The sequence below is a fragment of the Bos javanicus genome, chromosome 5 (assembly GCF_032452875.1).
Source record: "Bos javanicus breed banteng chromosome 5, ARS-OSU_banteng_1.0, whole genome shotgun sequence".
Taxonomy (NCBI): domain Eukaryota; kingdom Metazoa; phylum Chordata; class Mammalia; order Artiodactyla; family Bovidae; genus Bos; species Bos javanicus.
The window spans coordinates 89,148,988-89,163,357 of NC_083872.1; the positions used below are offsets into that span (position 1 = coordinate 89,148,988).

General features: G+C 40.0%; 1 protein-coding gene across 4 annotated transcripts in view; it reads left to right on the top strand.

Annotated features, from left to right (window-relative positions):
• Window positions 1-14,370, top strand: part of GYS2 (glycogen synthase 2) — a 58,573-nt gene that overhangs the window by 33,050 nt on the left and 11,153 nt on the right. For all 4 annotated transcript variants that reach the window (XM_061417672.1, XM_061417670.1, XM_061417669.1 and 1 more), the window contains exons 10-11: window positions 1,937-2,015; window positions 3,225-3,338. In XM_061417672.1, coding sequence (XP_061273656.1) covers window positions 1,937-2,015; window positions 3,225-3,338 — 193 coding nt within the window. The remainder of the gene's footprint in view (window positions 1-1,936; window positions 2,016-3,224; window positions 3,339-14,370) is intronic.

Sequence of the window (14,370 nt, forward strand, 5' to 3'; positions counted from 1 at the left end):
CAGAGAGCAAAGAAGAACTAAAGAGTCTCTTGATGAAAGTGAAAGAGGAGAGTGAAAAATTTGGCTTAAAACTCGACATTCAGAAAATTAAGATCATGGCATCTAGTTCTATCACTTCAAATAGATGGAGAAACAGTGGAAACAGTGGCTGACTTTATTTTGGGGGCTCCAAAATCACTGCAGATGGTGACTGCAGCCATGAAATTAAAAGACGCTTGCTCCTTGGAAGAAAAGTTATGACCAACCTAGACAACATATTAAAAAGCAGAGACATTACTTTGCCAACAAAGGTTCGTCTAGTCAAGGCTATGGTTTTTCCAGTAGTCGTGTATGGATATGAGAGTTGGACTATAAAGAAAGCTGAGCACTGAAGAATTGATGCTTTTGAACTGTGGTGCTGGAGAAGACTCTTGCGAGTCCCTTGGACTGTGAGGAGATCCAACCAGTCCATCCTAAAGGAGATCAGTCCTGGGTGTTCATTGGAAAGACTGATGCTGAAGCTGAAACTCCAATACTTTGGCCACCTGATGCGAAGAGCTGACTCATTTGAAAAGACCCTGATGCTGGGTAAGATTGAGGGCAGGCAGAGAAGGGGATGACAGAGGATGAGATGGTTGGATGGCATCACCAACTCAATGGACAAGAATTTGGGTAGACTCCGGGAGTTGGTGATGGACAGGGAGGCCTGGTGTGCTGTAGTCCATAGGTCGCAAAGAGTTGGACACGACTGAGTGACTAAACTGAACTGAACTGGTGTGAAGAACTGACTCACTGGAAAGGACCCTGATGCTGGGAAAGATTGAAGGCAGGAGGAGAAGGGGATGACAGAGGATAAGATGGTTGGATGACATCACTGACGCAATAGACATGAGTTTGAGTAGGCTCTGAGAGTTGGTGATGGACAGGTAGACCCGGCGTGCTGCAGTCCATGGGGTTGCAGAGTCAGACGCAACTGAACGACTGAACTGAACTGAAGATATGTTGCATCATATGAGCAGGCTTTGTTTAATCCTTCATCTGACAAATATTTGTAGACAGGTTGTACAAATGAGGACATAGTTAAATACGCAGGTAAGGTATCTGTGTGTGAACTCAGTCACTCAATCATGTCTGACTCTTTGCGACACTTTGGCCTGTAGCCCACCAGGCTCCTCTGTCGTGAAAACAGGATTTTTCAGGCAAGAATACTGTGCCATTTTCTCCTCCAAGGGATCTTCTCAATCCAGGAATCGAACCCAAGTTTCCTGCATTGCAGACGACTTCTTTACCTGCTAAGGCATTGAGGAAGCCCACAGATAGGGTCTCTTTCAGTGGAATTCTCATTGAGAGTTAATATGTCAATTTGAAGCTGTGGAAGATTTCAAGTCAAAATATATATTGACATATTAACATATATTTATTAATAAACACATTAGTTAATGTTAAGTAACATTTACTTAAGTAATATACACTACTTAATGTATATTTAGTATACATTGAGAAGCTCACCACAATGAGAAGCCCATGCACTGCAACTAGAGTAGCCGCCACTCGTTGAAACTAAGAGAAAAGCCCGCACAGCAACAAAGACCCAGCACAGACAAAAATAAATACATAATTTTTTAAAATATCAACTTACAGATGGAAAAGTTATGGCCACTGTAGAACATAGTACTCACTTCCTATAATTGTTAAAGTAGGCAAAATATTATGAAAGTATCCTCCTGGTCATCAACAGTAATGCTTTAAAAATTAATTTCAGTTTTCTTTTATGCTAGCAAAGGTATTCTTTTATCGAACTTCCTTGCCCTTTGGAATTTGTCTGTGAGCTTCATCAGGAAACTATGTATGTTTTACATTTATTTTAAAATTGCTTGAAATGGTGTTTGATGCATAGGAAACAGTCGGTTAGTGCTAGCTGTTTTTATTTTGATTTTTAAAACTATTTTCCCCACAGAGGAGAAATTCCTGACATGAACAATATTTTGGATCGAGATGATATGACAATTATGAAAAGAGCTATCTTTTCAACTCAGGTAATAAAGGAAAAAATGCCCATTACTTCCCATAATTGTTAAAGTCTATTTAGATCAATATCTTAATTTTTTGAAATGGGCTAATTTGGGAAATTTTTAAACCTGAGAGCTAGAAAAATCATCTTTAGGTATTTACCTAAAGGACACCTTTGTGAGTTCTCTTTCACCAGTGGTTTTTCAAGGCTCCTATAAACAAATCTCATGGAACTTGTCTTCATATCTACTTTAAAAATTCATTTGGACCCTATATGCCAGTTGAAAAACTATGTATATTCCAATGACAAAAAAGTGCCTAAAATTTTCAAAAAGCATAGACTTCGGAGTCACTCTAGAGAAAAGGTGAATGTTTCTCAGTCGAGTGAAATTGTTAAAAAGATAATTGTGTTAGCCGTGTATAGCAATCTTGTTATTAACAGGGAGGCATCGGAGAACAGCCCCCTAGTGGGAACCAGCAGAGTAGCTCACCGGAGTTCCATTCTTATTCCAAATACAGTCAGTCCCCTCCATATGAATGAGCTAACATTCTGAGAGCATGTTCGTAAGTCCATTTAGTTCATAAGTCCAACGAAGTTAGTCTAGGTACCTAGCTAATGTAATTGGCTATATAGTACAGTACTGTAATAGGTTTATAATACTTTTCACACAAATAACACATAAAAACAAACACAAAAAATTAACACTTTTAACCTCACAATACAGTACCTTGAAAAGTACAGTAGGACAGTCCAACAGCTGGCGTACGGGGGCTGGCATCAAATGAACAGGCAAGAGGAGTTACTGACTGGAGGAGGTAGAAGAGGTGGGAGATGGTAGAGCTGAAGGACCACCAGCAATAGGAGACGGAGGGCAAGCTGCAATTTCACACACATCTGATGCTGATGGAATGTGCTTTTGCATCTTTTTGAAAATTCCCAATTTGAAGGTTCGTATGTTGGGGACTTACTGTAAGTCTCAGGAGGCTTCAAGAAGTCTAGGCTTTCCATAGACTGGCTGCTGGTGAACAAAAGCATCGAGTGTTCAGAGTATGGAAGGAAGTTCTTTAACCTGTTGTCTTCCTATGACATACACAGACAACCCCTCATTAATTGGCATCTCAGACCATAAAGGCATAAAGGTTGGATGACATATTACCGATGACCTATTGCTGAAATTAGTCACACTTAGTAATTCTTTTCCTGAACTGACATTTTCTTCCCTCTGCTCCTTCAGCGGCAGTCTTTGCCCCCAGTGACTACTCACAACATGATTGATGATTCCACCGATCCCATCCTCAGCACCATTAGACGTATCGGGCTCTTCAATAGCCGCACAGACAGAGTCAAGGTACAACTCATTGTTTGTGCAGGACATTTCAAAATCATAGAGGACAGGTTTTTGAGAATTTATTAGAAGCATCCCTTGTTTGTTTTAACATCTATCGGAAATATTGTAAATGATACTTCTAAAGGAAAATTAATTCTGTTTCCTGTCTTGAGCAATTAAAAAGTGACTATGTTGGTATCATTCTTAAAAATAATTGAATACTATTTATGGCTTTGAGTTGTAATGCAGCTTTCATTTTCATTGTAAAATACTGTCAGGAAATGGCCTCATTTTTAAGGAAACACATATGGTCTAAGAATTGTTTAATGAATGAATCTCAGAGATTAACATAAATTGTCTTTGTTTCTTCCTCATAAAGTTCAATTTAAGGGCATAGTATGAGAAGATTCAAGTTTCAGAGAATGTGGCTAATGATGGTTTTATGTAATTTCCTATAGACTAATTTGTTCTTTTGACTCTTTGAGTTTCTCCAGTGATGAAGCACAGTGTTGAATAAGACCTGGTTTCTGCTGCAGTGGAGCTTAATCTCCATGATGTTTACTGAGGGTGTGTTATGTTCTAGGCATGGGGTTAGGTGTGGGAGACAAGGGTAAATGTGTCAACAGATCATAGCTTATTCCTACTCACTTCCATCCACCAGCATTCAAGATCAAGTTGTCACAAGAATTTACCAATCTTTTCGAAAGGAAGGTCCCAGTGTCCCTTCTTTCTTTTGCCTTTAGCAGATGATATGAATTCTAAGATGATATGAATTCTAATTCCTTCACAGTCCCTTCATACTGGCCTCACATCTAGATTTTGACTCATTCTTACTTCTTTTCCTTCAGATTGTAAGAGTTTTTCTGGGACCTTATTTCCTCCCACATTCTTAGGAAATGCACCCTGTTTATCCTTTTCTATATTGTAGGCTTTCTAGCTCTTTCCCTTGCTGTTTACAAATATTTCTGAAATTTTTCCACATGAAAAAGCAAGCTTTGCCTTAACTCTACCCCCTCTTGATGTTTTTAAATGTTTTTCTACTCTTCTCTGTAAAGTCTCTTGGGAAAATACAATCTATTCTTAAATGTATTTATCATCCTGCACTCAATCATTGACATAGGTATCAGTGGATGTCATGGAGACAAGTTAAGGACCTACTGCAGCAGTCCAGGTGATAGATACTGAGGGCCACTATCAAAGGCCTTCTCAGAAGTTCTGGAGAGGATGGAACAATGGGAGAAATGGTTGCCTGCAGAAAAAGACCATACTTAAGTGACCAGTAGGCATACAGTGAGAAAGAGGCAGAAAGCAAGGCTTCAGTATGTAACCCACACTTTCTAGAACCTAAGGAAAAGCTTTAAAAGAAATTGGTTTGAGGGTCATATCTCAAATGAAGTTCAATTTTTCATAGATTAAGTTACATATGGGATATTCAAGTTAAGATGCTTAAGAAGTACTTAGAAAACATAGGTCTGGGAGTTGTGAGGGGAGCTATTGGCATGTGGGCAGTAGTGAGGGCCAAGGAATGATGACCTTGCCATGTTGGAAGACTAGGTGGAAAGAATGAAGAAAATATTGACACAAGGAAACCTCAAGAGAGGATTAAAAGATGAAAGATTAAGGAAAGAAAGAAAGAGGAAAATATATAAGAAATCAAGGCAGGAGAAATTTTAATAATAGTAGAAAGAGCTCATAGTAGAACATGATCCATGCTGTTTATAAAATGTTCCATGTTGTGTTAACCCTTTCATTTCAAACAATCTACACATAGACCCACATATATGTGTATATTGCCCTGTGCTATAGAACTATGGGTGATTTTTAATTTCTCATTTGTGTTCGTGAATTTCCAAATTTTCAACACATAACACACATATAAGAGCCAGGCTGCACATTTTCCCTGGAAATGCAGGACTATTGCTGCCAAGACTGCACCACTCTACATTTTTTCAGCAGGATTCTATCCACAGAGTATGTCAACACACACTTGTCATCATTCTCATGTAGTTTACTCCAGACTGGTCCTTCTCAGTTTTTTGTATCTTGGAAAGAAAGTAGTGGGAGCAAGAAAGCATGTTATTTCCCTTTTGATTTCTGTTTTTCTCAGAACCTTTCATGTCACAGTTCAGTTCAGTCACTCAGTCGTGTCCGACTCTTTGTGACCCCATAGTCTGCAGCACACCAGGCTTCCCTGTCCATCACCATCTCCTGGAGTTTGCGGAAACTCATGTCCATTGAGTCGGTGATACCATCCAAACATCTCATCCTCCATCGTCCCCTTCTCCTCTTGCCTTCAGTCTTTCCCAGCATCAGGGTCTTTTCCAATGAGTCAGTTCTTCACATCAGGTGGCCAAAGTATTGGAGTTTCAGCTTCAGCATCAGTCCCTCCAATGAATATTAAGGACTAATTTCCTTTAGGATTGACTAGTTGGATATCCTTGCAGTCCATGAGTCTTCTCCAACACCACAGTTCAAAAGCATCAGTTCTTCAATACTCAGCTTTCCTTATCATCCAACTCTCATATCCATAAATGACTACTGGAAAAACCATAGCTTAGATTAGATGGACCTTTGTTGGCAAAGTAATGTGTTTACTTTTCAATATGCTGTCTAGGTTGGTCATAACTTTTTTTCAAAGAAACAAGTGTCTTTTAACTTCATGGCTGCCGTCACCCCATCTGCAGTGATTTTGGAGCCCCCAAAAATAAACTCTGTAACTGTTTCCATTGTTTCTCCATCTATTTGCGATGGAGTGATGGGACAGGATGCCATGATCTTAGTTTTTTGAATGCTGAGTTTTAAGCCAACTTTTTCCACTCTCCTCTTTCACTTTCATCAAAAGGCTTTTTAGTTCCTCTTCACTTTCTGCCATAAGGGTGGTGTCATCTGCATATCTGAGGTTATTGCTATTTATCCTGGCAGTCTTGATTCCAGCTTGTGCTTCATCGAGCCCAGCATTTCTCATGATGTACTCTGCATATAAGTTAAATAAGCAGGGTTGACAATATACAGCCTTGACGTACTCCCTTCTCAATTTGGAACCAGTCCGTTGTTCTATGTTCAGTTCTAACTATTGCTTCTTGACCTGCATACAGATTTCTCAAGAGGCAGGTAAGGTGGTGTGGTATTCCAAGCTCTAAGAATTTTCCACAGTTTGTTGTGATCCACACAGTCAAAGGCTTTGGCATAGTCAATAAAGCAGAAGTTCATGTTTTTCTGGAGCTCTCTTGCTTTTGATCTCTGGTTCCTCTGCCTTTTCTAAAACCAGCTTGAACATCTGGAAGTTCATGGTTCATGTATTGTTGAAGCCTGGCTTGGAGAATTTTGAGCATTACTATACTAGCGTATGAGATGAGTGCAATTGTGGGGTAGTTTGAATATTCTTTGGCATTACCTTTCTTTGGGATTGGAATGAAAACTGACCTTTTCCAGTCCTGTGCCCACTGCTGAGTTTTTCAAATATGTTGGCATATTGAGTGCAGCACTTTCATAGCATCATCGTTTAGAATTTGAAATAGCTCAACTGGAATTCCATCACCTCCACTAGCTTTGCTTGTAGTGATGCTCCCTAAGGTCCACATGACTTCACACTCCAGGATGTCTGGCTCTAGCTGAGTGATCACACCAACGTGGTTATCTGGGTCATGAAGATCTTTTTTGTATAGTTTTCTGCATTCTTGCCACCTCTTCTTAATATCTCCTCTTTCTGTTAGGTCCATATCGTTCTTGTCCTTTATTGTGCCCATCTTTGCATGAAATTTTCCCTTGGTATCTCTAATTTTCATGAAGAGATCCCTAGTCTTTCCCATTGTATTGTTTTCCTCTATTTCTTTGCATTGATCACTGAAGAAGGCTTTCTTATCTCTCCTTGCTATTCTTTGGAACTCTGCATTCACATGGGTGTATCTTTCCTTTTCTCCTTTGCCTTTAGATTCTCTTCTTTTCTCAGCTATTTGTAAGGTCTCCTCAGACAACCATTTTGCCTTTTTGCATTTCTTTTTCTTGGGGATGGTCTTGATCAGTGCCTTCTACACAATGTCACAAACCTCTGTCCATAGTTCTTCAGGCACTCTGTCTATCAAATCTAATCTCTTCAATCTATTTGTCACTTCTACTGTATAATCGTAAGGGATATGACTTAGGTCATATCTGAATGGTCTAGTGGTTTTCCCTACTTTCTTCAATTTAAGTCTGAATTTGGCAATAAGGAGTTCATGATCTGAACCATAGTCAGCTCCTGGCCTTGATTTTGCTGACAGTATAGAGCTTCTACATCTTCAGCTTCAAAGAATATAATCAATCTGATTTCAGTGTTGACCATCTGGTGATATCCACGTGTATAGTTGTCTCTTGTGTTGTTGGAAGAAAGTGTTTGCTATGACCAATATGTTCTCTTGGCAAAACTCTGTTCCCCTTTGCCCTGCTTCATTCTGTACTCCACGGCCAAAATCGCCTGTTACTCCAGGTATTTCTTGACTTCTTACTTTTGTATTCCAGTCCGCTATGATGAAGGGGACATCTTTTTTTGGTGTTAGTTCTGGAAGATCTTGTAGGTCTTCATAGAACTGTTCAACTTTAACTTCTTCAGTGTACTGGTTGGGGCATAGACTTGGATTACTGTAATATTGAATGGTGTGCCTTGGAAACGAACAGAGATAGTTCTGTCATTTTTTAGATTTAGGACTCTTAATTTATGCATTTAGGACTCTTTTGTTGACTAAGAGGTCTGCTCTATTGCTTCTAAGGGATTCTTGCCCACAGGAGTAGATATAATTGTCATCTGAATTCAATTCACCCATTCCAGTCCATTTTAGTTCACTGATTCCTAAAATGTCAGTTGTCACTCTTGCCATCTCCTGTTTGACCACTTCCAATTTACCTTGATTCATGGACCTAACATTCAGGTTCCTATGCAATATTCTTTACAGCATTGGATTTTGCTTCCATCACCAGTCACATTCACAGCTGGGTGTTTTTGCTTTGGCTCTGTCTCTTCCTTTCTTCTGGAGTTATTTCTCCACTCTTCTCCAGTAGCATATTTGGCACCTACAGACCTGGTGAGTTCATCTTTCAGTGTCATATCTTTCTGCTTTTTTATAGTGTTCATGAGGTTCTCAGGCAAGAATACTGAAGTGGTTTGCCATTCCCTTCTCCAGTGGACCATGTTTTGTCAGAACTCTCCCCTATGACCCATCTGTCTTGGGTGGCCCTACACAGCATGGCTCATAGTTCCATTGAGTTAGACAGGCTGTGGTCCATGTGATCAGTTTGGTTAATTTTTTGTGATTATGGTTTTCATTCTGTCTGCCTTCTGATGGATAAGGATAAGAGGTTTATGGCAGTTTCCTGATAGGAGAGATTGACTGTGGGGGAATCTGGGTCTTGTTCTGATAGATGGGGCCATGCTCAGTAAATCTTTATTCTAGTTTTCTTTTGATGGGTCGGCCTGTGTTCCTTCCCTGTTGTTTGACTGAGGCCAAACTATGGTAGGGGTAATGAAGATAATGGCAACCTCCTTCAAAAGGATGTGTGTACGCACTGTTGTATTCAGTGCCCCTGACCCTGCAGCAGGCCGCTGTGACCCACATCTCCGCCAGAGACTCCTGGACACTCGCAGGCAAGTCTGGCTCAGTCTCCTGTGAGGACACTGTTCCTTTCTCCTGGCTGCTGATGTGCACAAGGCTTTGTTTGTGCCCTCCAAGAGTCTGTTTCCCTGGTCCTGTGTAAGTGCTGTAATCAAATCCCACTGGCCTCCAAAATCAAATTCCCTGGAAGGAAGCAAGATGGTGGAGTAGAAGGACATGTGCTCATCTCCTCCTGTGAGACCTCCAAAATTGCAACTTCCTGCTGAACAACCATCGACAGAAGAATGTTGGATCTCACCAAAAAAACATACCTCCCATCCAAGGGCAAAGAAGAAGCCCCAGCAAGATGGTAGGAGGGGTGAAATTGCATTTAGAATCAAACCCCATACCTGCCAGAGACACTTGGAGGGTTCAAACAAAATCTTCTGCACATCAGTACCCAGAGACCCCACAGAGACTGAGCCAGACCTGCCTTTGAGTGTTTGAGTGTCTCCTGCAGAGGTATGGGTCAGCAGTGGCCTGCCACAGAGGCAGGGGCTCTGGGTGCAGCAGACCTGGGTCACACAGCGTGTGGCATAAGCCCTCTTAGAGGAGGTCGCCATTAGCCCCACCACAGAGCCACAGAGCAGACGACCCACAAACTGCAGAACAATTATACCAAAGAAATGCTCACACTGTTAAGAAAGTTCTAGGACCCACAACAGAATTCCCAACCTGGGGATCCGGCAAAGGGACTGAGAACCCCCAGGGGACTTGATTTTGGAGGCCAGTGTGATTTGATTTCTTGTCACATCCATATCTAAATTTTTGACTCTTCCTCTGATGATCTATCTGTGCTTGATGCTTATTATGTACAATAAACACAGATTGATGTTTTTTAAAAAGTATGATAACAGTCAAGCAATTCCTAGGAATGGACAAGTAACTTATTTCCTAAACATGTGAAATACTTTCATATCTCTATGTAATTGCTGATATTTTTTCCCTCTGAAATAATCTTATTTCTGTTACTTTAACAATTCTTTTGGAATCCAACCTCAGAGTCATCTCTTTCTTACACTTTTCTTTAATATACATTTACCTACTCCAGACAGAACAATTGTTTCCTTGTCTGTATCTCCTGCAGTTATAGGAGCTATAACATTGAATTCTATATATTTTAATTTAATGTGTCCATTTCTCCAGAGACTGTGGGTTTTTTGAGCTGGTGATCATGTCTCATCTGTTTTCTCAATTTTTGTCCTCTGAAAAGCAGATATCGAGACAGGAGTAGTTATGAAATCTTATTGACAGAAATACTTATGAAGGATAAAGAAGTGGAAAGGAAGAGCAGGCAAAGAGGTGCAGCCAGACACAAGGAAGAGAGAGCAAGATGGAAAGAAGAGGTTGTTGTTTAGTCCCTCAGTCATGTCTGACTCTTTGCCACCATATGGACTATAGCCCTCTAGTCTCCTCTGTCCATGGGATTTCCCAGGCAAGAATAGTAAAGCGGTTGCCATTTCCTTCTGCAGGGAATCTTCCCAACCCAGGGAATGAACCCGTGTCTCCTGCATTGCAGACAGATTGTTTACCATTTGAGCTATCAGGGAAGCCTATTTTTTATATAGTAGCTTGTATGTGTCAATCTACATCTCTAAATTTATCCCTCCCCACCTTAGCTCCTGGTAACTGTAAGTTTGTTTTCTAAAGAATAGCTCTAACAATATACATTCAAAGCACTGAGATAAACTTTGGTCAAGTCAGAATTAGGTATTTAATTTTATTAATAGTGCCTTTTAAAAGTTTGACAGTATAAGCATCTATTGGATTACCTGCATGTTTATAGACAGCTATAGAGTGATTCTTAACTCTCCAACTGAATTGACAAGTTTTTTATATTAATGTGACCATTTGACTCAGGAAGCATTGAGTCAAATTTGAATCTGAATTTATCATTGATCCTGCCTCGGTTTTGAGGCATATTGAGAAAAGTCTGGACTGCAGATTTCAGATCTGGACCCTGTGCTGCCCGCTGTGGAAGTCAACTAACTTCCAGGGACCTTGCTTCCTTCCCAGGATAAATACAGCCTGACAAGTTTTTGTTGTATGTTGACTGATCCAGGTCTTGCTGTGAACCAGCTGCTCTGCTGGGGGGCCTTGCACACAGGATCTCATTTAATCCTCCCTGTGACCTTGGGCTGACCTCTAACATCCCTTCCTCTGCCCTGGGCTTCTGCCATTGGCTGTTTTAGGATGTAGAACAGCTGTGTTCTTATTTTAGTTGTGCTGTTATTCTCTTTGGCTGGGAACAAAACGAATGAGCCATGATGTTTTCATGTTTCCAAATGGGCTTTGAAGAGAACAAATTTTCCTAAGTTTGGAAAAGCAGGCGCAATGCCTTTCAAATCCCTCTTTGCTGATATTTGCCAACAGAGTACAGTGGGCTTCGGACTTGTAGACATAGACACAGTCAAGTGTCTGTCTCTTTGGTCTCTTTTCCTAGTGCAGCACTTTGCATGTAATAGGAATTAAAATTATGTTTTGTGGAAGGAAATATTTTACCCATTTTCTTTGCCAATTTGTGACTCTTATGACTGAATAAACCATCATTTATAGGTACTAGTTTTGGACATTTTACCATTTCATTTCTTCTTCAGTGTTACATATCTCCTATTTATGGATCTATTGAGATATGTTTGCAAAGTCTTAGTTTCCTTATTTTTAAAACTAGAAATAAAATAAAATAAGGACAGTCAGAATGTCTACTCTCCTTATCACACAATGTTGCTAAGATTAAATGAGGTAATATATGTGAAAATGACTTATAATATATAAAGTATTGGACAACTATTGTCATCATTATTGCTGTATATCCCAAATTAGATTTTTTTTTCTTCAAAGTAATCTCTTTGGAAGAATATACACTTATTTCCGGAGAAGGCAATGGCACCCCACTCCAGTACTCTTGCCTGGAAAATTCCATGGGTGGAGGAGCCTGGTAGGCTGCAGTCCATGGGGTCGCTAAGAGTCGGACACGACTTCACTTTCACTTTCACTTTTCACTTTCATGCATTGGAGAAGGAAATGGCAACCCACTCCAGTGTTCTTGCCTAGAGAATCCCAGGGATGGGGGAGCCTGGTGGGCTGCCGTCTATGGGGTCGCACAGAGTCAGACACGACTGAAGTGACTTAGCAGTAGCAGTAGCACACTTATTTCAGTTGTTCATTTCAACCATACAGCAAAGTGTTTCAGCTCTATATACATATATATTCTTTTTTAGTTTTTTCCATTATAAGTTATTAGTATTATAAGTCTCATTTCCTGTGCTATACAGTAGGACCTCATTGTTTACTTATTTTATATACAGTAGTGTATATATCGGAGAAGGCAATGACACCCCACTCCAGTACTCTTGCCTGGAAAATCCCATGGGTGGAGGAGCCTGGAAGGCTGCAGTCCATGGGGTCGCACAGAGTCAGACATGACTGAGCGACTTCACTTTCACTTTTCACTTTCATGCATTGGAGAAGGAAATGGCAAGCCACTCCAGTGTTCTTGCCTGGAGAATCCCAGGGACTGGGGAGCCTGATGGACTGCCGTCTATGGGGTTGCACAGAGTCGGACACGACTGAAGTGACTCAGCAGCAGCAGCAGCAGTGTATATATGTTAGTCCCAAACTTGTAGTTTATCTCTCTTCCCCTCTTCCTCACTGTTTCCTTTGGTGACCATAAGTTTGTTTTCTATGGCTGTGAGTCTATTTCTATTTTGTAAATAAAGTCATTTGTACCATCTTTTAGATTCTATGCATATGTGATATCATATGATATTTGTCTTTATCTGACTTACTTCACTTAATATGATAATCTTTAGGTCCATCCATGTTGCTGCAAATGGCAGTATTTCATTTTTTTATGAAGTAATATTTCATATTTATCCATTTATCTATCAATGGACATTTAGGTTTCTTCCATGTCTTGGCTATTGTAAATAGTGCTGCTATAAACACTGGGATCCATGGTATCTTTTCAAATTAGAGTTTTCTCCTGATACATACCCAGCAGTAGAATTGCAGGATCATATGGTTACTCTATTTTTAGTTTTTTAAGGGAGAATATTCTTGTTTGTAGGAAACACACATTAAGTATTTGTGGATGATGAGCATCTAGTCAGCAATTTATACTCATATGGATCTGGAAAAATATTAATTCTCTTCACATTATACTTGCAACTTTTCTGTAAATTTGACATTATTTCAAGTTATATATAAACATGTTTACATATAAACAAATAAAAATATATAAAACATACTATATATGAAAATATATATAATATATATATATAATTCTATTTCTCCATTTTATTAAAGTTCTCACCAAACCAATTTTAGGTTACCTATCAGCCTCTCCTCATAGCTAAGTAAGTTATGAAAGTTAAATTCTAATAAATGAATTAGAAAAATCTGATTTTAAAGTACTGTAGTACTGGAGTAATGTAATTTATATATGATAGTTATATTAAAATTCATAATTCATCATTTTAACAAACAGGAGAAATAGAACTCATTTATCTAGGTTACCAGCTAAGTAGCTATTCTAGTCATAGCTGTCCAAGTATAGCTGCAGTCTGGTCTCTGCCTTGGCAGAGCATTAAAGGCTGCGGGGCTTCCTAGGTGGCGCTAGTGGAAACCCTCCTGCTAATACAGGAGACGTAAGAGATGCAGATTGGATCCCTGGGTTGGGAAGATCCCCTGGAAGAGGGCACTGCAACTCACTCCAGTATTCTTGCCTGGAGAATCTCGTGGACAGTGGAGCATGTCAGGCTACACAGTCCATGGGGTTGCAGAGTCGGACACAACTGAAGTGACTAGCACACACACATGCACAGGCTGTGCAGTCCAAGAAAAGGCTCATACCAGTGCCCGGGAGCCAATTGCTAACTGTTCAGAATGCTGTGGGCCAGTTTTAAACACAATTGTTGTGTAAAATCAAATTGCATAAACTTAAAAAAAATCAATTATGCTAAAAGGAAAGGCAATGCTCAAATTCATTGCATCTTAGTTGTTTACCGCATTTTTCTATAACCTCTGCTCTGGAGGTTATTTTTGACCATTGTACTCACATGGTGAAAATATCCTATCAGGATGTCCTGCTCTTCTTCCTGTCTCCAGTTCAGGGACATCGCATTGGTAGCTTGCAATTGGCCCTCAGTTCCATTTCACTTGGCGTGGAAGGGTAGCTCCCTTCTTTTCTGTTCCTGGTGGGAATAAATTGAAAAACAAGACAGGGGCCAGCAGTTAGAAAAGCAAATAAAATCTTTACTGTCAATAAAGGTTGGGTTGGATGAATTTAGCATGAGAACAAAAATGGACACAACTCTATATCCTCCAATCCAGGCCTGGGAACTTAAGGGAAAATCAGTCCTCGGAGTAGATAATCACAGAGAATAGAGAGGGGAGGAAAAAACACCCAGACCTTTTCCTTTTTCTTT